Consider the following 22,101-nt stretch of genomic DNA (forward strand, 5'->3'; position numbering starts at 1 on the left):
CGCGGCTCCTTTTCGAAAGGATGCTGCCTACTTCGAAGTCCCCTTATTCCCATGAGCTCACGGGAATAAGGGGACTTCGAAGTAGGCGGGGTCCTTTCGAAAAGGAGCCCTGTCTGGACGTGCCGTGCAGCGGCAAGGAGCTTCAATTTCAAAGTGCGGCTGCTGCCCGCATGCTAATGAAGTGCTGAATATGCATTTCAGCGCTTCATTAGTAAACTTCGAAATGGCTATTTGCATGGCCATTTCGAAGTTTGGGGCATGTGTAGACACAGCCACTGTGAGCTAATGCCTTTTACAGAACCACCTTGTGAGCTGCAAAGAACTAACTCAGACACATGTAGAAAATTTAGCAAGATTGGATGCAGTTCAGTACAACAAACAGGCAGTATTTGGCTGTTAGTGTGTAAAACCAGGATAAATAATTCTGTAGTATCTTACAGTAGTGCCTCTTATTCCATTGTAGCATTCCCTTGGGCAGAACTGTCAGGTTCACATCACAGCCCCTGGAAGTAAAACCTTTAACACTCCTAGCAAGCAGGTGTGCCATATTGATGTATGTCAAAACTGTTCTGAGCCTGCTTGCTTGGATGTCTTGCTTAACCTGTGAACAACTATTAGGCTGATGAAGTCAAAGGTCTGCACGCAACACTTCTCAGAATCCCTTTGTCTAAAGGGTGAGATTTGACTTTTAGAAGATCTATTTTGTTTCCTGAGCACTGCTGTGAGTGGCTGTTTATAGAATAGTTAGCATTTCACCAAAAACTAATATTGAAGTTTCTCCCTTTTGCAGCTGGATGCCCATGTGTAGGCTGCTATCTGCTGGAAAGCACTAAGCAAATTTTCCATGTTGCACGAGGAGCAAAGGAATCAAAATAGTACTAATCTGTGCACTGCTGTGAAGTGACCAAAATACAGCCCTTCATCTCTGCAACAGGGCACCATTATCTCATGGTGCACCATCCTGCCTTCAGTTCCCCTGTAGAGCAGGTGTGCTCATTACTTACAAACAAGAGCCAGATATGCTTAAGTCACTTTACATGATACAAAAGGGTTAAACCCTCTGAGGTCACATGTCTAAGCTTTAAATCTTGTTGTCCTTGCCTGACTCCCAGAATTCAAGAAAAATCAAAGTGAACTGCTGCCTTCTCACAAGTCAGGGACATTTATTTTTAGGTGAGTAGAAAAAAATTTGTGCAGCAGAACAGGGGTGGAGGGGGGGGCATAGCTACTGTAACCCAACATTTAGCACTTGTTACTGATGGTACAACTCAACTTTATTCAGGTTAAGTTTGTGATGGTCCTTTCAATACACACAGGGCTCTTGCAGGGCCTACATGTTTGCACAGCTTTAGTGCTCACCAGCAGGGTTCTCCCTATTTCCTTAATGTCCCTGCTACTCAGCCATCCTATGAATAAACCCAAAGGAAGCTTGAGTGGTCCAAGAAAGCAAGATGGTCTCCTACCCCCCTACTACTGACATTCATAATCTAACAGCCAGGTTGCTCTTGTTGAGCATGCCACACTTTCAGATTACCTGAACCTTGGTGTATATCACCCCATTAGCGCTATTAAATTTAAACAGCTTGCATGCTAAGCCTCTGTTCTCTCCCATGTCATGTGAATTACATCTTATAGTTGCCCCATTTCATCTCATTTGTTTTCAAAGAGTGAATTTGGACTCCTGCCTTCCTTTCTTGAGATGGTTTGGAATAAAAACTGATCCTCCCTAGCAAGGAAATTATAGGAATGTTTCAAAAGGTGGACATTCCACAGGGCAGAGGAGATATAAGAGGGGGAGTTTTGCAGGTTAGATTTTTCACAGGCTTATCACTTTGGCTACTACCCTTTTTAGTACCACATTTCACAGAGGGCAGGAGAAACATGACCAGTTATCTTAGTGATCAGAGTTTAATAAAACCTTTAATTGAAAAAAGTAAGTAGAATGGAAATGAACACATTATGTACACAGACTTTTAGGGTGTAGATTACATCAATAAAATGGCAATGCTCTTTGGGGACTTCAAAAATCTCACTGGTAAATAAAAATACAAGATTCAGACTCCTTGTAAAATAAGTCTAAAGGGAGCTCTTCCACCTCCAGTCTTTATCTTGCTGCTTTAAATGAGATCAGCAACTGAATTGGAGAGAGAACACAAGTTAAGCATTAGATGAACATTCTAGGAATGGCAAGAAACAGCAGTAATGCAGCCACTCCACACAACTGATTCAGCCTCTTCCCTGGGATACAAGCACCTCAAGCTCACTAGTTTTTAGATTACAAAAGGATTAAAAAAAACTTTGGTACAGTAGAAGAGACTTTAAGTTTCCCTGTTTGAGGTTGTTGCAGTAATATATTAGAAGGCAACAACTAGATTAGGGACCAGCTGAGCTGGGAAGAGTCATTTGCACAAAACATACTCACCATTCATAGGCATCTCATCAATCTGGGTAGAGTAGTACTGTTCAATATCACGCAGGATACGGATGTCGTCATTCTTTACGAAGTTGATGGCAACACCTTTTCGGCCATACCGACCTGATCTACCAATCCTGTTGAAGGAAAGGGTCTGGGCTTAAGTGGCTGAACTATGATGGCCCAATCAGCCTCAGTAAAAGCACTTATTTTCATACCTGTGTATATACAGTTCTCTGTTGTTGGGCAAGTCATAGTTAATGATCAGAGACACCTGAGGAACATCCAGCCCTCTGGCCCAAACATCTGTAGATATAAGCACACGGCTGCCAAGAGAGAAGAGCAAGCAGAGTTGTTACCTTCCAGTTCCACTGGAAGGGTGTTGCATTAGAACCTATCTTCCTGCACAAGGCCAAGTGGCACAGAGCAGCTTTGGGAAACTAGGCAACAAGAAAACTGCTTCAAACAGTTACAGAACATCAATTTTACCAACATGAATCTTATAACTGAAATCATTTTCCTGACAAGACACGCACTGTGTAACAAGTGCTGCTGAAAGAGAGGAAGCTGATCCCTTTACACCAAATGCCTTCAGTGTGCTGCAAGTGCTAGCTGCTGGTTTAAGGAGAATAAGGATGGAGTGCTGATTCAGAGCAGACAACATGGTCTTTTAGTTCACCACAAGGCTCCTTCTCTCACTTCAACAAGGGCAGCTGTAAGGTAAAAACTCCCAATGCATATTATGGTTTCTGTTAAGACCCCCTTCTCATTCCTACATTTCAGTCTGGTATAAGGCCTAGCTGTCTCATAACACATATCATGGTTCATAGGCAGTTGGTGTTAATAAAAACCTAGCTGTCTGTCCTTTATCATACGTTACAGGCCTCAACAAGGCCCCAAACAGAAATGCTGCCTGATGGTCTAAAACAGAACTAAACCAGCAGCCGCTATATTCCAAGTCTCAGAATTAGGCTAGAACAACAATTTTCTTTCTCTCTTCCCCCTGCACCCAAACACCTCCCACTGTTGTCAGCCCCGACTCACAGATATAAGCAAAGTATAAAACTCAGTATGAGCCATTCACCTTGACTGTTTTTGCTTTAAATCCCTAGATATGCATCACTGGATCATACCTACCTGGGAAGAATCACCATCACTCCTTTGACATCATGATTGGAGTTCCATGCATGCATTGTTTAATTAAACCATTAAATAGTATCTGTATTAGATTAATGTTATTTGGGCTATGGGCAGATTCATTTGTGTAACCTATCAGATTACTGGCTTATTGTGCGCCTGTCCCACTGCTTCTCTCTGCACACTGAAATCCTATATAAGCAACTGTAACTAATCGCTTGTCAGTGCTCCACTGAGTCCTGACAGGCAATGTGGCACTCCACCAGCTGTGCATAATGAGCCCTCCTGCTTGCTTCATCCACAGTGACCAGACTCTCTTTCCAACAGCAACCCAGCTACGTGCTTCCTCCAGGGAGGACTTGGCATAATACATGAGTAACTGGAGCTTTTAGGGAGGGGGCAGGGGAAGCTGAAACCATTCCCCAATACAAAGTATCAGCTGGCAGGGCACAGAGGAAACTCCTTTCACAGGCTGAGAAACAAAGCTCAGTTTTTGCAGCTCCTCGTACTGAATACTAGGTGGTTATTCTAACACCATGGCTCTCCTTCAGCCTATGCCAACATTCCCCACCCTGAGGTGCTATGCAGGGAATAGAACAGTCCAGTGATCTCAGTGGAAGTCTCAGAATGCTAATGCTGTCATATACTAGCTTACTCCAGAAGCACCAGAAGCGACAATGAAAAGGTGAAGGGGACTTTAAAGGCAAAGATGCAAGGGAAGATACTGAAGGCACAGTTTAGCCTCACATAGGACACTGAGGAATCCTGGTCTCGCCTTAGAATGCAATGCCAAGAAGAGCACTGAAGTTACTTGCCTTGCCCCAGATCTGAACTCTTTCATGATGGATTCTCTCTCCTTCTGTGGCATATCACCGTGCATTGATGAAACGGTGAAGTTGGCTTCTCTCATCTTCTCAGTTAGCCAGTCCACCTGCAAAAACAGGTTGCCAGGGTTAATTCTGTATTGGTACTATGATGCTGTTTGTTCCTGAAACAACAAGTTGCTAGTCTTGCTTGAAGACACTCCCTCTTACAGAGCTTTCAGAAAAAACACAAACGTTAGAGGGAACAACAAGTTATCCCCATGGCTGACTGGGAAGTTCAGACTTTCAGAGGAAAAAGGCCATCAACATTCTGGCTGTGGACCTTTCCAGTGTTCCCATTTTTTATGGAGTATGGCCCTACTGCAAGGGTCTGGGCATTCCGTACTAGTGACAGCAGATCACTTCATCTGAACTAACACCTGGCTAATAACAGCTAGGACTACAACTACAGGGGGACAGAGCTGGGCCATATCAACACACTTGCCTGGGCAGTAAGATCGCCCAGAGAGAGAGAGATGCTACAAGAGCAAGCTCCACTATTCTTGAACACCTGGGAGTGACAGCTTGAGTCACTAAGTCAGGGAAGCATCAGAGAGGTAGCTGTGTTAGTCTGTATCTTTGAGAACAACAAGAAGTCCTGCGGCATCTTACAGACTAACATATTTGGAACATGAGCTTTTGTGGGCAAAGACCTGCTTTCTCAGATGCATCTGATGAAGTGGGTCTTTGCCCACGAAAGCTCATGCTCCAAAATATCTGTTAGTCTATAAGGTGGCACAGGACTTGTTCTTTAAGTAAGGGAAGGGGATCCAAAGCTAGCAGAGGGCTCACCTACCTGAAAAATACTGTACTGCTCTCCTCCCACACCCGCTGCACACGACTTCTCCCCCATTATGTAGTTTTGTTTATAGTCTGAAGGGGACTAAGGCCCTTAACTTGCTAATCAATTTTACTGTCCTAAAAGGTCGACTCCACCTTTGACTGCAGTCCTCCTTCTAGTGGACAAACTGGCATTATGTGCGCACCTACCTGGTTACTGATACCTCAATATCGACCTCCAACAGACAAGAAACCGAGGCCTGGATTTCAAAGTGCCAGTTTAGCATGTCTCAAATGGGCAGCCAGTGCCTTTGGGTTCTAGTTCCAGGAGCTACTAGCTAAACACATTCTCAAATCTCTTCCGATTGGTTCTGCTGCCCTAAGTCAATGCCAAATCACAGTTCTTGTTGGTTAGACTGCCTGTCCTGCCCTTCAATAGCACGATTTACAATTCCATGGGCTGCTGCAGGTCTGTTTATGATTACATTCCCCAGGCAGCTGGGGCAAGGGAGAACCCTTGGCACCCTCCTCTTTTCAGCAGCCTGCACTGGACAGGGCTCATCCCACCAAATACAGCTGAGCCAGGAGGCTCAATCAGTGGGACAAAGGCAGCAGGTGTGGGAGACGGGAGATAAATCCAAACAAGACCACTGATCATCTAGTCAGACCTCTATCACACAGGCCACAGACCTGCCCCACAATCGTTGCTGGTTGGACCAGAGCTGGCCTTTCAGAAAACATCCTATCCTGATTTAAAAACTGCTAGTGACAGAAAATCCATCAGACCCCTCAGCACAGTCTCCCTAGTTCTACTAACAGCAGCCAGGAAAGAACCAATTAGAAGAATCAATAACCTTTGTATGGAAGTTTCTCTGGTCACATCCTCACAGGGTTTATTATTAAAAGCTAATCACCGTGCGCAGGTGGCTACAGTTTAAAGCCAGTAAAACTACTCAGATTAGCAGTTTCTGTGGCAAACAGCCTGTAGGCTGCAGTCTTATGCTGTTACATATTGCTAACAATCCCAACAGGCAGGGGGAATAACTCAGCTGCCACTACATAAGTGAATGTGAACATTTGTTTGCTGCTGCCATACCTTCCTCTTGGTGTTACAGAAGATGACAGCTTGTGTAATGGTGAGAGTGTCGTACAGATCACACAGCGTATCAAACTTCCATTCTTCCCTTTCCACAGCCACAAAAAACTGTTTGATTCCTTCCAGAGTCAATTCATCACTGCAGATAAAGAGCCATCATGTTTTTAAGAGACAATTCGGGGCAGTTTCTAAGCCAATGCATTTCAACCCACCAGCCACTGACTCAATGTTTCAGACAATGAATTGCTGATTTTTTTTTTGCACAAGGTCCTGTTTGCACATGGTGCTCTACAAAGCAGACAGAGGAGACGACTCTGCTGCAACTTCCATTAAGGTTTGGACTGCAAACTGTTCCACCTGAAGGAGTTGTGTGCATGTGCTGAAACCCGCTGAAGACTAGGTGGGGATCTGCATGTGCTGACCAGTTTGTGAGACTGGGACTTAAGTCACCAGGAAGCAGTGATGCAAAAGCAGCTAAGGATTCTGGACCCGCTTCCATGGAGTGATGCATATAACCTAAGGGTTATGTGGATTTGGGAAATGGCTCATGTACTATAGGGAAGCATGCTTGATGGGCAGATGTAAAGGTGACCCACACAACAAAAGTGAGCTTGTGCCTTGTGTGTGCTACACACAGGACCTGCCAGGTGAGGTTTCCAGTGCTGCTTGTTTTGACATTGGCATTCTCTGTCAGAATGACTGGAAATAGGATTGTGACATCACAAGAGAGCTGGCTAAGCCAGGGAAGGACCCATTAGTCTGCTTTAAACTCTGGTTTTGTTGCCACACACTTTATTCCAACACGTAAGTACTTGGAACCAGCGAAGAATCTTGTATAAGAGCCAATGTCCCATCCTCTTTGACTATGGTGCAAAAGTTCAGACATCTCAAATCCTGACCCTCTTCCTTCCTGCTTTTTACCCTTCAAAGAAGTCCCTATCCTCCAGTCTTCCAGGACGCCCAGACTGTGTGTTCCAGGGATTGCCAAGGTCCACCAGTTTTGAGACCTACCTCACACATCATAAAACATGAAAGGAGGCGTTTGACTATCTCGTGGGTCACCTTTACAGATGGAGCAAGAGGTGGCAGGATTGGGGCAGAAGGCATCTCTTGGCAGAGGGCACTGCGTGGCAGAAGGCTGGGGAGAAGAATCAGAACTGGTCTGGGCTGAGCAGAGTAGAAGCTGCCACGCAGGCAGGCTGGACCAATGTGCCATGAAGGGAGAGCTGTGCGGCAGAGCGTCACTGTTGGGAAAACCCTCAAACTATCCCCAGCTTTAGCCCAGAAGGTTTGCAAACTGCTTGGCAAACAGCACCCAGCTCAAAGGAAGAGATGGATGGGCATTGCACTGTCAAACGTACAGCATTAGCCAGTCTCTTTCTAGTCCAACAATGAAAGATTTTGAAGCAACAACATTCAAAAGCCGTCAGACCAACAATAGACCAATTACTGATGGAACTCGCCCAAGCTGCTGTTCACATGGACACCACTCACCGTTTAACCAAAATGCGGATTGGGTCAGTCATGAATTTGTTGGTCATCTCCAGGATTTCATGAGGCAAGGTGGCACTGATCAGAACCACCTGAGTAGCGGGGGGCAGGTATCTGTACACATCATAAATCTGCTCTTTAAAACCTGCCAAAGCAAGCCAAATAGCATAGCAGTGTTAATGGCTATGGTTTTTTTTTTTTTTTTTTTTTTTTTTTTTTTTAAGAACTTTGTTCTTACACTGACTCTGGAATTCAGAATTAAGGTTACACTGAAAGAAACATTAGGAAATAGTGAATTCACAGTTAATCTTCCCCCCCACCAGGCTGCAAAACCATAGCAACCGTACACAAAATGGAAATGTGTTGAGGGTTTAATGAGGACTTTGGCGACGTCTTTACTTACTGGGGGGTTGCTGCACCACCATCTATCTTCTAGGGATCGATTTTGCTGCATGTATGAAGACAGCAAAACTGATCCCTCTGGGCTTGGTCATCAAGCCTGGTGTTCCATGCTGGCATGTGGAGTAAGGGACACTGGTGCAAGCCCAAAGAGGACTGATCTACAACCAGGGAAGAAAGTCGATCCTGATAGATCAATTCCAGCTAGGCAACTGGCATGGCTAGAACGGCATATCTGGGATCAACGTTGATTCCTCGTGTAGACCATGACTCAGCTTAGGGATAAGCATTTTTCTGAAGGGTACAGCTATCTCAGATTAGCTGTAGCAAATACAGTTAGAAGTCTAATCAAGTTCTAACCAGCTACATTATGCGTCCTTTGGTGATTAAAGGGTTATTGTGTTAGAAACAGGATTGCTACACACAATGTAGCGCAAAGCATAAGTGAGTACAGAAGATATTTCTTACCTTTATTAAGCATCTCATCAGCTTCATCCAAAACCAGCATCTTGATGGCACGAGTCCTTAAACTGCGACGACGAATCATATCTGCAAGATACCACTTTAGTGTTGTGAAATAGCTCCCAAACAGCCATACCTGCAACCCTACCTGACAGCTGCTATCTGACCGTTCTATCATCTATGAATTCCACAATGACTCACTCCATAACATGACGCTGCTTTAGTCTGGCAACCTGGGCAGACCAGGATGTTTGCAGCTTTCCGACACCATTTTGCAAGCCCCAGAAATCACATAAAGGAGTCTACGTAATACTGCCACGAGTGGAAGGGACCCTAGCAGATCACTTCACAAGGTCCTTTCCAGTCCTACGACCGATACATTGTCAGAGCAAAAAGCAGTCAAGTAGCACTTTAAAGACGAGCAAAATGGTTTATTAGGTGAGCTTTCGTGGGAGAGACCTACTTCTTCAGACCATAGCCAGACCAGAACAGACTCAATATTTAAGGCACAGAGAACCAAAAACAGTAAGCAAGGAGCACAAATCAGAAAAAGATAATCAAGGTGAGCAAATCAGAGAGTGGAGGGGTGGGGTGGGGGGGGGGGGGAAGGTCAAGAATTAGATTGAGCCAAGTATGCAGACAAGCCCCTATAGTGACTCAAAGTTCCCATCACGATGTAAATCATGTGTTAATGTGCCGAATTTGAATATAAAAGCCAGCTCGGCTGTTTCTCTTTCCAAAACGGTGCGATAATTCCTTTTCAGTAACACACATACCTTTAGGTCATTGACAGAATGCCCCATTCCATTAAAATGGGAAAGAGAAACAGCAGGAATAAGGGGATTTCGAAGTTGATGGGGTCCTTTCGAAAAGGCCCCCATCTGGATGAGCCATGCGGGAGCAAAAAGCGGCAATTTCGAAGAGCTGCGGCTGATGGCATGCTAATGAGGCACTGAATGTGCATTTCAGCACCTCACTAGTTATGTTCGAAATGGCCATTAGCATGGCCATTTTGAAGTTTTGTGCCAGTGTAGACATGGCCTAGATGTAATTGGTTAGCTGTGTGTGCATATATGTGGAGGGGTGCAGGTGGCTGGGGAGGCCTGGCTAAAGCTGTCCCCCTGCCACGGACATGGGTGCGAGCACCCCGTCCGTGGTGCTGATGCAGGTGAGCAGCACTTTAGCACTTGGTCTACAGGCACTCCAGCCCAGCTGAAGCAGCCACTTGTCCGTGGCAGGGAGATCACTTCAACTGCCTCCTCCAACATCAACCCCCCCACCCCGCCCGCGCAGGGCAGCTGCAGACAGGGGCTACTCCAGCCACTCTGGAGCACCCTCCATCCACAGCAGCCCCACAGGGCTGGAACAACCCACCATGGGCTGGGAGCTGCTCCAGCCCCCACCGGTTAAACAGAACCAGTAACTTCATCCCTTTAGGGAGAGGCTTAACCATTAACATCCCTAAGAGGAACTGAGACTCCAATGCTGTCACCCAGGCCCCTTTCATTAGCTATAAAAATGTAAGGTGTTACAGAGTGAAAGCAAAAAGCAAAGTTGCATTGGCATGCTGAGCTACCAAACACAGAGGTACTAGTGGCCAGTTTTGAGTGGGGAAAAAAAAAAGTATTACTAATGACTTTTTAAAAACCACAAAAAAGGATTCAGACTTTTTTTTAAATCTAGTAAATTAAAGAAGCAGTTGAGTAGCTTCAGTTCCTACCCCTCCCTTTGCACCTCACACTCGTTTCTGGGGGCATGCAATGACATTTTCTTAGTAAATATTCTCTTTGTTGCTGTGTAAACACCCACAGACACAAGGAAAATGGACTATACATGATAAATTGAAAAAACTAATGGATTTACCTTTGCAGTTCTTTCCACTAGAGTGGTTTTAGAAATAACTGTTAACAGCTAGTGGAAATGAGCATTTAAGGCTTAAGGAGTTTTCATACCAGTTCAGTTTGCATTATCTGAGCTATACCCTCAAGCATGAATACACACAGCCCATGGAGAACAACTGTGTGTTTCTTGGCTATTGAGGCAGATACACCATAGCTAGCTAGTGACCTCCTTACCAAAAACACGGCCTGGTGTGCCAGCAACAACATGCTGCCCATAATCCAATTTCCGGATGTCTTCGCCAACATTTGTGCCTCCAATACAAGCATGACACTGCACATTCATGTAATCACCGAGAGCAAGAAGGCCCTGTATCAAATCAGCACAGAAGAAATATTTTGATGGTTCACAGTAATGCCACAAACTATTTGCTGTGAGATCCCTGACTAGGCCATGCAAGTCCTTCCCCTATTCATAGCATCCCATTACATACATGCAGATCTCTCCCCACTGCACACCTGTTCTGCCCCTGGGCTCTAGCCTCAGAGCTGTTCCTGTGCTCTCTGTAAAGGGTGAGTGCGAAAGGAGGACTGCTGTTGTGCCATTAGGCAGCTCTGGAGTCACTCTGCAGGCAGAAATAGCAGCACAGACACAAACCTCCCACACTAGTAAAGGAGTTTCAGGGCCACATGCAGGAACACAACATCTTTGCTGCTGAATCCAGTTCCCTCAACATTTAAGTTAAAGCTCGTAGGTCAAATCATGTCTTAAAATTTGCAACTGAATCTAAACAGATGAATTGCAATCTGAATCAATAAAGCAACAATTTTATGATTACAGTGTTTCCAGCTATTAAGGGTTTCTCAGTCACAGGATTCAAGGCATGAGATTTTTCTGAAGTCCCAAGAAAAAGCCATGGTGCCACATTACAGTAATCCAGGATAAAATGCTACAGCATCAAGGCAAAGGTTTCACCAGACTCCACAGTACATTTAAGCCTTCACTCTCCCACACAGCCTGGGCAGAAAATATGAATAAATTCAGTTTCACAGCATCTCCAGAAGATCTGCACACATCACAATGGTGTTTGCAGAAGATTCACTACAGTGCCAAAAAGGTAGCTGTTATAAAACTTGAGCATGAGAAGAAGAGGAACACACACTATACCTGTTACTCAAACTTCCTCAGAGTTTAACATTAAGAACCAACTCTACCACAGCAACCAACATACACACATACTTTGGGGCTAATGAAGATTTATTTTAGTAGAATATTAGTAAGCCGTAGTACTATAATTTTGTTACTACTCCTACGTACATGTAGCACCATTTCATCTTCTATGGAGAAAAATAATCACTACAAGTTGATAAAATGTTAAAAGTTCAATCATCTGTTCTAACAACATCTGTAAAGCACTAGTGAGAGACTGCAAGCACAAAGAATGTGCTAAACAGTTCAGCTGCTTCAAACATTTTTACCTTTTGAATCTGTACTGCCAATTCTCTAGTTGGTGCCAAAATCAATGCCTGGGTTTCACGGACCTGAATGAAACAAACAAATTGAACAGGTCCAATATCATGCCAACATAACAGAGGGACTGGATCATGAGGGACTTGGAAATTACAAGACACTAGGAAAGACTGAACGTAAATTTCTGCACAAAATGCGTATTTACAAGGGTTAACACACCTGGGAAACTGCTCCTGCTAAATCCACTCACATGACAATACTTCTCTTTGTAAGTCACATTCAATATCATGTATCAGTATGTTTCAGGCCATTGGCTTGTTTTTCACTATGCTAGCTACCATCAGTCTGTCCTACTTTCTGAAAAATACTAATTATGAACATATTTGTTCTCTGCTTGCATATGAATAGGATAGTGTGATGGGATATCAGCCACTCGCCCACCCAGAAAAGATTAAGAAGGTCAGAGGGGTCCACTAACTCATTAGGTTGCAAGCCTGGGAGAATTAAGATAGAAGCCTTAATTAAAAGCTCACCCGTGCGGGAACTGGCAGGGCCTACATAAGTGTGAAAGTGGACAGAAGATGCTGCTGGAAAAATCTGCAGTGACTGCCTGAGTAGAGGAAGAGTTTGCAAGATGCAGAGATGGGTAGTCTGCAGTTGTTCCTTGGGAGGAGGGAGTTGAGAGACTGACAAACCCAGAGAGGAGAGTAAGCCAGGGAGGCAGAAGGCTCGGGGGAAGGCAGCAAGCAATAGCAGTGCAAGCTTTGGTTACTGAAGGGTGGGCCCCTGAACTGGAACCTGCTGTAGAGAGTAGGCTCGGGTTTCCCATGCAGCAGTTGAGGAAGTGGCATGGGCTGGGCAGCGAACAGGCAGAGACTGTCAAAGGAGGCTTTGCTACCCCAGCAGATGGAAACAGAGTGACCAGGCCAGAGGGCTAAGTTGCAGAGAGACTACTGCACTTCCTGGAGCAAGAAGGTCCAAAGGTCAAGTGGATAGTAGGAGATAACACCACAGAAGGGTGCAACACCTAGAAGAGCAAGTCCCAGGACCACCTGCAGGAGGCACCACTAGGGGCGAGTGGACTCCCCGTGAAAGATGGAAACATTGTCAGGTGATTTCTCAGATATAGCTTTACTAATCAAAAATCAAAGATGACATTTCTCCTATTGGGAACAATGAAAATTTTAAGTAAACATCCCTGAGAATTAGATTTATTTTTAAAAACGTGAATATATTTTAAAGCCACTAGACTGCAAAGAGGCAAGAAGAACAATCAATCATAAATGAAGCCAGAATGAAAGAACTAATGGTCTCTATACATGGTTGCTTGATAGTTTACTTCATTATTTAAGACTAATGTGAGCATTTGGGGAATCTGGGGATAATAAGACCTGCTTTATCATGAAGAAATTTTATTTCAGGCACTTTTTCCTTCAATGATCTCCATAAGCCACAATTATCTTCTAATCCACAAGTGGAGCCAACGAATTCATGGACTGCTTACATGGAAAAGGTAAAAAGAAAACGAATGTTTGGCTGTATTCTGGTAATTTAAAAAGGTGTCATTGGAAAAGAAATAAAGCTCAAGATTTAGAAATAATTCCCGCAGAAGAAGATTTTAACCAAAAGTCTGAAAACTAAATTATTTGATAAATGCCATTGCTGATGGTTAGAATATTTCAATTTAAAGGTTAAGTAATTCAGTTGTAGCCTTAACAATAAATGTTTACAAATCATTACATCTAGCTACTTCAAAAGCTTCATCTTAAAATTGTAAAACATATTAAGTGCTGAAAGTTACCTGAATGTCCAAACACTGTAGAACGGAGATGCAGAATGTTGCTGTTTTGCCTGTTCCAGATTGTGACCTGAAAAGATAAAGCATTAAGAACCTATTTCCAGAGAACACACACAGCTAACTAATATTCCCCAAAACAAAAGTTGACTATTGAAGGATTAACAGAAAAGCTGACACCACAACCGACTATCTTAATTTTCAACAACGTACCTTACAAAATTTTAGCTAATGTGGTTGTCATTTGCGTAACTAAAAACCCCCGTTGTTTGATATTAATAAACTCACAGATCTGGAACCCCTAGTTGCTAAAATAAGGAATTATTAGCCCATAAAGACAACTCGGGAAGAATTTTTCTACTGTACCAAACAGGTCATAAATGGGAAGGGAAAAGGGCTGGTAAAGGTATTTTCTGCCATACCACAGCTCTCTCCAAAAAATGCACAGTCTACTTTCCTGGCAGACTTTTCTGATTGTCTCAGAAACATGTTTACTGGGAGCTCACATTTCCACTGAGGGCAGGGCATCAGGTGAAGACTCTGTGCTGATGGGAGCAACTTTTCCCATTGCCACAATAAAACCACCTCCATGTAAAGGCAGAACCTATATTAGCATGAGAAGCTCTCCTACCAAAGTAGTGCTGGACACAACTGCTTACATCAGTAACTAACAGTCAGAGTTTATTTACACCTCACAGACAAACTGTAGCACGGACATATCCTGAAGGTGGCAGATCTTTAACCAACCCGTGTTCAAAATGTCAGTGAAGATAAATAGATGTTAACCCACAACCAGGGTTCCCACTAATTTTTGGCATCCAATGGGTGGAATAAATGTTATGTGCACTAAAGCATGTGAAGATGTGCACTACCAATATAAACACATGCCGTCCACTATGGGCACTCTGCTAATCAGCTGGGAGCACCTGAATCTCTCCAGGCAGCCACCCAAACACTGAGCTTACAGGGAACACTGCCCATGATTAAAATCTTCTCTATATTGTTCCTCTTCTGCCTTCTACACTTCTCTGGCTGACTGACTGTCAATTGTGGGCCACTTTTACAGCTTTGGCACGACCTTATTGTAGGCAAGAACTTGAGTCTCGAGCTGGTTATAAGAAAGCATCATGAAAGTCCACATGAGTTAGCACTAGCATGTTAGGTGACCTAAGGTTTCATCTATAAAAACAAAGATTTTAAAATCAGTAAATCTGTTTCAAGTTCTGGGAAAGTCCCTCAGTGCAGAGAAGAGTACAAAATTTCCTATGCTAGACAGAGCTAAATATGTTATTAGGTCTATCGATTAATTGCAGTTAGCTGACACGATTAACTCAATTTATACTTGCAAACAATCACACTGTTAAACCATACAACATCAATTTGACTGCTCCAGTAGTTATTTAGTCCTAAACCTGCAAACTTTTGCATATACACCTGAATTAACAAACAATTACCACATCTGTACTTCAATATATTCTGCATTAGACTATTCCTCTCATGCCTTGGCAGTATGAATAATTTAAGTCTATTTAAAGTATTTTAAACGTTTCAGGTTTTCTTTAAAAAAATCAGTTTAAAATCAAATCAGAATGTAGTATAAAATATCTTAAAGCGTAAACTTACTATAACCTTTTGAAACATTTTAAATAAAAAGTGCTGAATTATGAGTAGCACTTTTTATTTAAATGTTTTTAAAGCTTATAATGTATGAAAATTTTCCTCTCCTTGATCCTAACTTTGAGATTAAAGCTTTATAAATGTTACAATCTATCAAGTACCGTAGTGTGGGAAGGGATAGTTCAGTAGCCTGGGCATTGGCCTGCTAAACCCAGCATTGTGAGTTCAATCCCTGAGGGAGCCATTTAGGGATCTGAGGCAAATAAATTAAAAAAAAAAAAAAAAAAAAGGTGGGGATGGTGCTTGGTCCTGCCAAGAGGACACGGGACTGGACTTGATGACCTCTCCTGAGGCTCCTTCCAGTTCTATGAAATGCATATCTCTATCTCTCTCTTATAGTGCATTCCATTTTAAAAAATGGTAATTAAGATAGAAGCAATGAATTATAATTGGGTGGAAAATGCTTGATCTGTGCTATAGTTAAATACAAAACAGCGATCACATCTAACCTAATGTTCCTCCTGAATTCTGCTTGCATGTAGTATTTAAGCTTATGGATGACGAGTTTTCTTTTACAGAATCAGACAAGAAAAAGTTATTGGTGACGCCTCATTCCTGAAACCGTAACAGAATAAAGTTTAACGTCACTACTTAAAAAAAAGCGGCCATGAGAAAGGTGACTTGGAAAGACATTAACAATTTCGCTCCGGTCTGCAGCCTCCTCCCTCAGGGCCTAGTCCCACTTACTGCGCAATCACGTCTCTGCCCTTGATGATCTGTTTGATCGCTCGCTGCTGAATGGCGGACGGCTTCTCAAAACCTGCAGCGGGGTTTTAAACGCAAACAGCTTCTAAAGCGTCTCCCCGTCGCGGACCGCAGCGGTCCCGCGAACACCTCACGCGCCGGCGCCCGGAGCAGGCGCAGCGCGCGCGGCGGGGGCCGAACTCCTGCGGCGCAAGGGCACAGCAAGTCAACGGCCACTCGGGCGGCGGCCGCGCCTCGGTCTAAACCGGACGGAACCAGTGTCGCTTCCCCTGCCCGCGCCGGGGCCGGGGCCGGCTCCGCTCCCGCGGCCTGAGGGAAATGGGGGCAAGTGCCGCATGTGAAGGCGCCCGGAGAGGCCCGGCCCCCGCGGCAAATCACCGCCCGCTCCCGGGCCCCGACCGAAGCCCCGCGGCGGCTGACGGCTCCGCCCCCGCCCCGGTGCCAGCGCAGCGCAGCGCAGCGCCGCCGCCTGCTCGCGGCCCGCGCCCCCGGGTCCCGCCCGCCGGCCGCACCGTAGGCGTAGATGCCGCGCAGCAGGTCCTCGCGCAGCCCCATGGTGTCGAAGGTGGGGGTCACGTCCACCTCCTCGCTGGTCTCGAACTCCACCTTGGTCATGTCCTCCTCCTTCAGCAGCCGCTTGCGGGCCGAGCCCGCCGCGCCCGACATGGCTGCGCCGCCCTCCCGCCACACGAGCCGCCGCGCCGCGCCGCGCCGCACTCCCGAGCGCCGCCGCGTGAGGTCAGCGCGCTACGTCATACGTTCGCGTGGCGTCAGCGCGCCCGCCGTGCTCCCTCCCCACGTGACAACGGCAGGTGGGAGCCTCGACTTGGACCTGGCCCCGCCCCCAGGGTTCAACTGAGGGCGGTACAGGCCAATTCCCCCCGCCCCGCCGTTACCTGGTCCGGCTGGGAGGGGCGGGGTAGCTCCGCCCCGCCCCGCCCCCGCCGCCCACCGGCGCAGACTCCCCCTCCCCCTCCCGCTCCCGCTCCCGCTCCGGCCGGCGCGCGCTGGGGGTGTGCGGCGCGGGCGGGGCCGCTCCGCTCCCACGTGCTGGTAAGTGGCGGGAGCTGCGGCGCTGCTCGCGGCGGCGGGGTGCAGAGGGGCGCTCAGGGGTACGGGCTGAACAGGGACTGTGACCTGGGCAGGGCGTTGGGGTGCGCGAGAGGAGTCCGGCCCGGGGGAGAGGTGGGGGGAGCAGGTGTTAGGCGGGACAGAGGTCGGGGGGGCGGCGGGTGAGCTGGGGGCAGGTTGGGGCAGAGGTCGTGGGGGCGGTGGGTGAGCTGGGGGCGGGGGAGTAGGCTGGGGCAGAGGTCTGGGGGAAGGGGGGGAAGGCTGGGGCAGAGGTCGGGGGGCGGCGGGTGAGCTGGGGAAGGGGGGGAAGGCTGGGGCAGAGGTCGGGGGGCGGCGGGTGAGCTGGGGAAGGGGGGGGTAGGCTGGGGCAGAGGTCTGGGGGAGCGGTGGGTGAGCTGGGGGAAGGGGGGGTAGGCTGGGGCAGAGGTCTGGGGGAGCGGCGGGTGAGCTGGGGAAGGGGGGGTAGGCTGGGGCAGAGGTCTGGGGGGGGCGGTGGGTGAGCTGGGGGAAGGGGGGGTAGGCTGGGGCAGAGGTCTGGGGGGGCGGCGGGTGAGCTGGGGGAAGGGGGGGGTAGGCTGGGGCAGAGGTCTGGGGGGGGCGGCGGGTGAGCTGGGGGTGGGGGGGTAGGCTGGGGCAGAGGTCTGGGGAGGCGGCGGGTGAGCTGGGGGAAGGGGGGGTAGGCTGGGGCAGAGGTCTGGGGGAGCGGCGGGTGAGCTGGGGAAGGGGGGGTAGGCTGGGGCAGAGGTCTGGGGAGGCGGCGGGTGAGCTGGGGGAAGGGGGGGTAGGCTGGGGCAGAGGTCTGGGGAGGCGGCGGGTGAGCTGGGGGAAGGGGGGGTAGGCTGGGGCAGAGGTCGGGGGGGCAGCGGGTGAGCTGGGGAAGGGGGGGTAGGCTGGGGCAGAGGTCTGGGGAGGCGGCGGGTGAGCTGGGGGAAGGGGGGGTAGGCTGGGGCAGAGGTCTGGGGGAGCGGCGGGTGAGCTGGGGGAAGGGGGGGGTAGGCTGGGGCAGAGGTCTGGGGGAGCGGCGGGTGAGCTGGGGGCGGGGGGGTAGGCTGGGGCAGAGGTCTGGGGGGGGCGGCGGGTGAGCTGGGGGCGGGGGGGTAGGCTGGGGCAGAGGTCTGGGGGAGCGGCGGGTGAGCTGGGGGAAGGGGGGTAGGCTGGGGCAGAGGTCAGGGGGGCGGCGGGTGAGCTGGGGGAAGGGGGGGTAGGCTGGGGCAGAGGTCTGGGGAGGCGGCGGGTGAGCTGGGGGAGGGGGGGTAGGCTGGGGCAGAGGTCTGAGGGGGCGGTTGGTGAGCTGGGGAAGGGGGGGTAGGCTGGGGCAGAGGTCTGGGGGGGGCGGCAGGTGAGCTGGGGGAGGGGGATAGGCTGGGGCAGAGGTCTGGGGGGGGCGGCGGGTGAGCTGGGGGTGGGGGGGTAGGCTGGGGCAGAGGTCTGGGGAGGCGGCGGGTGAGCTCGGGGAGGGGGGGTAGGCTGGGGCAGAGGTCTGAGGGGACGGTTGGTGAGCTGGGGAAGGGGGGGTAGGCTGGGGCAGAGGTCTGGGGGGGGCGGCGGGTGAGCTGGGGGAGGGGGATAGGCTGGGGCAGAGGTCTGGGGGGGGCGGCGGGTGAGCTGGGGGTGGGGGGGTAGGCTGGGGCAGAGGTCTGGGGAGGCGGCGGGTGAGCTCGGGGAGGTGGGGTAGGCTGGGGCAGAGGTCAGGGGGGCGGCGGGTGAGCGGGGGGGTAGGCTGGGGCAGAGGTCTGGGGGGGCGGTGGGGGAGGGGGGGTAGGCTGGGGCAGAGGTCTGGGGGGGGCGGTGGGTGAGCTGGGGGAAGGGGGGGTAGGCTGGGGCAGAGGTCGGGGGGGCAGCGGGTGAGCTGGGGAAGGGGGGGGTAGGCTGGGGCAGAGGTCTGGGGGAGCGGTGGGTGAGCTGGGGGAAGGGGGGGTAGGCTGGGGCAGAGGTCTGGGGGAGCGGCGGGTGAGCTGGGGAAGGGGGGGTAGGCTGGGGCAGAGGTCTGGGGGGGGCGGTGGGTGAGCTGGGGGAAGGGGGGGTAGGCTGGGGCAGAGGTCTGGGGAGGCGGCGGGTGAGCTGGGGGAAGGGGGGGTAGGCTGGGGCAGAGGTCTGGGGGAGCGGCGGGTGAGCTGGGGGAAGGGGGGGGTAGGCTGGGGCAGAGGTCTGGGGGAGCGGCGGGTGAGCTGGGGGCGGGGGGGTAGGCTGGGGCAGAGGTCTGGGGGGGGCGGCGGGTGAGCTGGGGGCGGGGGGGTAGGCTGGGGCAGAGGTCTGGGGGAGCGGCGGGTGAGCTGGGGGAAGGGGGGTAGGCTGGGGCAGAGGTCAGGGGGGCGGCGGGTGAGCTGGGGGAAGGGGGGGTAGGCTGGGGCAGAGGTCTGGGGAGGCGGCGGGTGAGCTGGGGGAGGGGGGGTAGGCTGGGGCAGAGGTCTGAGGGGGCGGTTGGTGAGCTGGGGAAGGGGGGGTAGGCTGGGGCAGAGGTCTGGGGGGGGCGGCGGGTGAGCTGGGGGAGGGGGATAGGCTGGGGCAGAGGTCTGGGGGGGGCGGCGGGTGAGCTGGGGGTGGGGGGGTAGGCTGGGGCAGAGGTCTGGGGAGGCGGCGGGTGAGCTCGGGGAGGGGGGGTAGGCTGGGGCAGAGGTCTGAGGGGACGGTTGGTGAGCTGGGGAAGGGGGGGTAGGCTGGGGCAGAGGTCTGGGGGGGGCGGCGGGTGAGCTGGGGGAGGGGGATAGGCTGGGGCAGAGGTCTGGGGGGGGCGGCGGGTGAGCTGGGGGTGGGGGGGTAGGCTGGGGCAGAGGTCTGGGGAGGCGGCGGGTGAGCTCGGGGAGGGGGGGTAGGCTGGGGCAGAGGTCAGGGGGGCGGCGGGTGAGCGGGGGGGTAGGCTGGGGCAGAGGTCTGGGGGGGCGGTGGGGGAGGGGGGGTAGGCTGGGGCAGAGGTCTGGGGGGGGCGGTGGGTGAGCTGGGGGAAGGGGGGGTAGGCTGGGGCAGAGGTCTGGGGAGGCGGCGGGTGAGCTCGGGGAGGGGGGGTAGGCTGGGGCAGAGGTCTGGGGGGGGCGGTGGGTGAGCTGGGGGAAGGGGGGGTAGGCTGGGGCAGAGGTCTGGGGGGGGCGGCGGGTGAGCTGGGGGAAGGGGGGGTAGGCTGGGGCAGAGGTCTGGGGAGGCGGCGGGTGAGCTCGGGGAGGGGGGGTAGGCTGGGGCAGAGGTCGGGGGGGCGGTGGGGGAGGGGGGGTAGGCTGGGGCAGAGGTCTGGGGGGGCGGCGGGTGAGCTGGGGGAAGGGGGGGTAGGCTGGGGCAGAGGTCTGGGGGGGCGGTGGGGGAGGGGGGGTAGGCTGGGGCAGAGGTCTGGGGGGGCGGCGGGTGAGCTGGGGGAAGGGGGGGTAGGCTGGGGCAGAGGTCGGGGGGGCAGCGGGTGAGCTGGGGAAGGCGGGGTAGGCTGGGGCAGAGGTCTGGGGGGGGCGGCGGGTGAGCTGGGGGAGGGGGGGTAGGCTGGGGCAGAGGTCGGGGGGCGGCGGGTGAGCTGGGGAAGGGGGGGTAGGCTGGGGCAGAGGTCTGGGGGGGCAGCGGGTGAGCTGGGGAAGGCGGGGTAGGCTGGGGCAGAGGTCTGGGGAGGCGGCGGGTGAGCTGGGGGAAGGGGGGGAAGGCTGGGGCAGAGGTCTGGGGGGGGCGGCGGGTGAGCTGGGGGAGGGGGGGTAGGCTGGGGCAGAGGTCGGGGGGGCGGCGGGTGAGCTGGGGAAGCGGGGGGTAGGCTGGGGCAGAGGTCTGGGGGGGCAGCGGGTGAGCTGGGGGAGGGGGGGTAGGCTGGGGCAGAGGTCGGGGGGGCAGCGGGTGAGCTGGGGAAGGGGGGGTAGGCTGGGGCAGAGGTTGGGGAGGCGGCGGGTGAGCTGGGGGAAGGGGGGGTAGGCTGGGGCAGAGGTCTGGGGGGGCGGTGGGTGAGCTGGGGGAAAGTGGGGTAGGCTGGGGCAGAGGTCTGGGGGGGGCGGCGGGTGAGCTGGGGGAAGGGGGGGTAGGCTGGGGCAGAGGTCTGGGGGGGGCGGCGGGTGAGCTGGGGGAGGGGGGGTAGGCTGGGGCAGAGGTCGGGGGGGCGGCGGGTGAGCTGGGGAAGCGGGGGGTAGGCTGGGGCAGAGGTCTGGGGGGGCGGCGGGTGAGCTGGGGGAGGGGGGGTAGGCTGGGGCAGAGGTCTGGGGGGGGCGGCGGGTGAGCTGGGGGAAGGGGGGGTAGGCTGGGGCAGAGGTCTGGGGGGGGCGGCGGGTGAGCTGGGGGAAGGGGGGGTAGGCTGGGGCAGAGGTCTGGGGGGGGCGGCGGGTGAGCTGGGGGAGGGGGGGTAGGCTGGGGCAGAGGTCTGGGGGGGGCGGCGGGTGAGCTGGGGGAAGGGGGGGTAGGCTGGGGCAGAGGTCTGGGGGGGGCGGCGGGTGAGCTGGGGAAGGGGGGGTAGGCTGGGGCAGAGGTCTGGGGGGGCAGCGGGTGAGCTGGGGAAGGCGGGGTAGGCTGGGGCAGAGGTCGGGGGGCGGCGGGTGAGCTGGGGAAGGGGGGGGTAGGCTGGGGCAGAGGTCTGGGGGGGCAGCGGGTGAGCTGGGGAAGGCGGGGTAGGCTGGGGCAGAGGTCGGGGGGGCTGCGGGTGAGCTGGGGAAGGGGGGGTAGGCTGGGGCAGAGGCCTGGGGGGTGCGGTGGGAGAGTGACAAGGCTAGGAGTTACTCCCCTCGGTGCAGAGAGGCATGAGCGGGTTGGTTAGGGCCCTCAGCAGCTCATCTCTCCCCGCAATTAACACAGGAGGAGTCCTGCTTAGGGCCCCCCAGCTGCCTAACTGCTCTGCATTAATTGTTAGCATGGTGGGGAGTTCCTGCTTAGGCCTCAGGGGTCAGAGGTGATGCTGCCCAAGCTGGGCAGGGGTTGGCCTCTCCCAGCTGCAGGCTGGTGCTCCTGCCGAAGT

The 22,101-nt window shown here is 52.1% G+C and overlaps 2 protein-coding genes across 2 annotated transcripts in view; one reads left to right on the forward strand and one right to left on the reverse strand.

Moving 5' to 3' along the window:
- Positions 1-1,889: 1,889 nt before the first annotated feature.
- On the reverse strand, positions 1,890-16,864 carry EIF4A3 (eukaryotic translation initiation factor 4A3). The gene is made up of 12 exons (XM_074989199.1): positions 16,640-16,864; positions 16,110-16,182; positions 13,752-13,818; positions 11,959-12,021; positions 10,717-10,849; positions 8,648-8,728; positions 7,784-7,925; positions 6,290-6,428; positions 4,366-4,481; positions 2,632-2,739; positions 2,423-2,550; positions 1,890-2,134 (listed from the first exon to the last, which is right to left on the reverse strand). The coding sequence occupies exons 1-12, from the start codon at positions 16,791-16,793 to the stop codon at positions 2,118-2,120; spliced, it is 1,221 nt and encodes a 406-aa protein (XP_074845300.1). The 5' UTR covers positions 16,794-16,864; the 3' UTR covers positions 1,890-2,117.
- A 193-nt stretch (positions 16,865-17,057) lies between these two features.
- The window catches only part of NINL (ninein like), a 71,956-nt gene continuing 66,912 nt past the window's right edge, over positions 17,058-22,101 (forward strand). The window contains exon 1 of the mRNA XM_074989191.1: positions 17,058-17,180. The gene's annotated coding sequence lies outside the window, so the exon portion shown is untranslated. The remainder of the gene's footprint in view (positions 17,181-22,101) is intronic.

The sequence above is a fragment of the Carettochelys insculpta genome, chromosome 3, assembly GCF_033958435.1.
Source record: "Carettochelys insculpta isolate YL-2023 chromosome 3, ASM3395843v1, whole genome shotgun sequence".
Classification (NCBI taxonomy): domain Eukaryota; kingdom Metazoa; phylum Chordata; order Testudines; family Carettochelyidae; genus Carettochelys; species Carettochelys insculpta.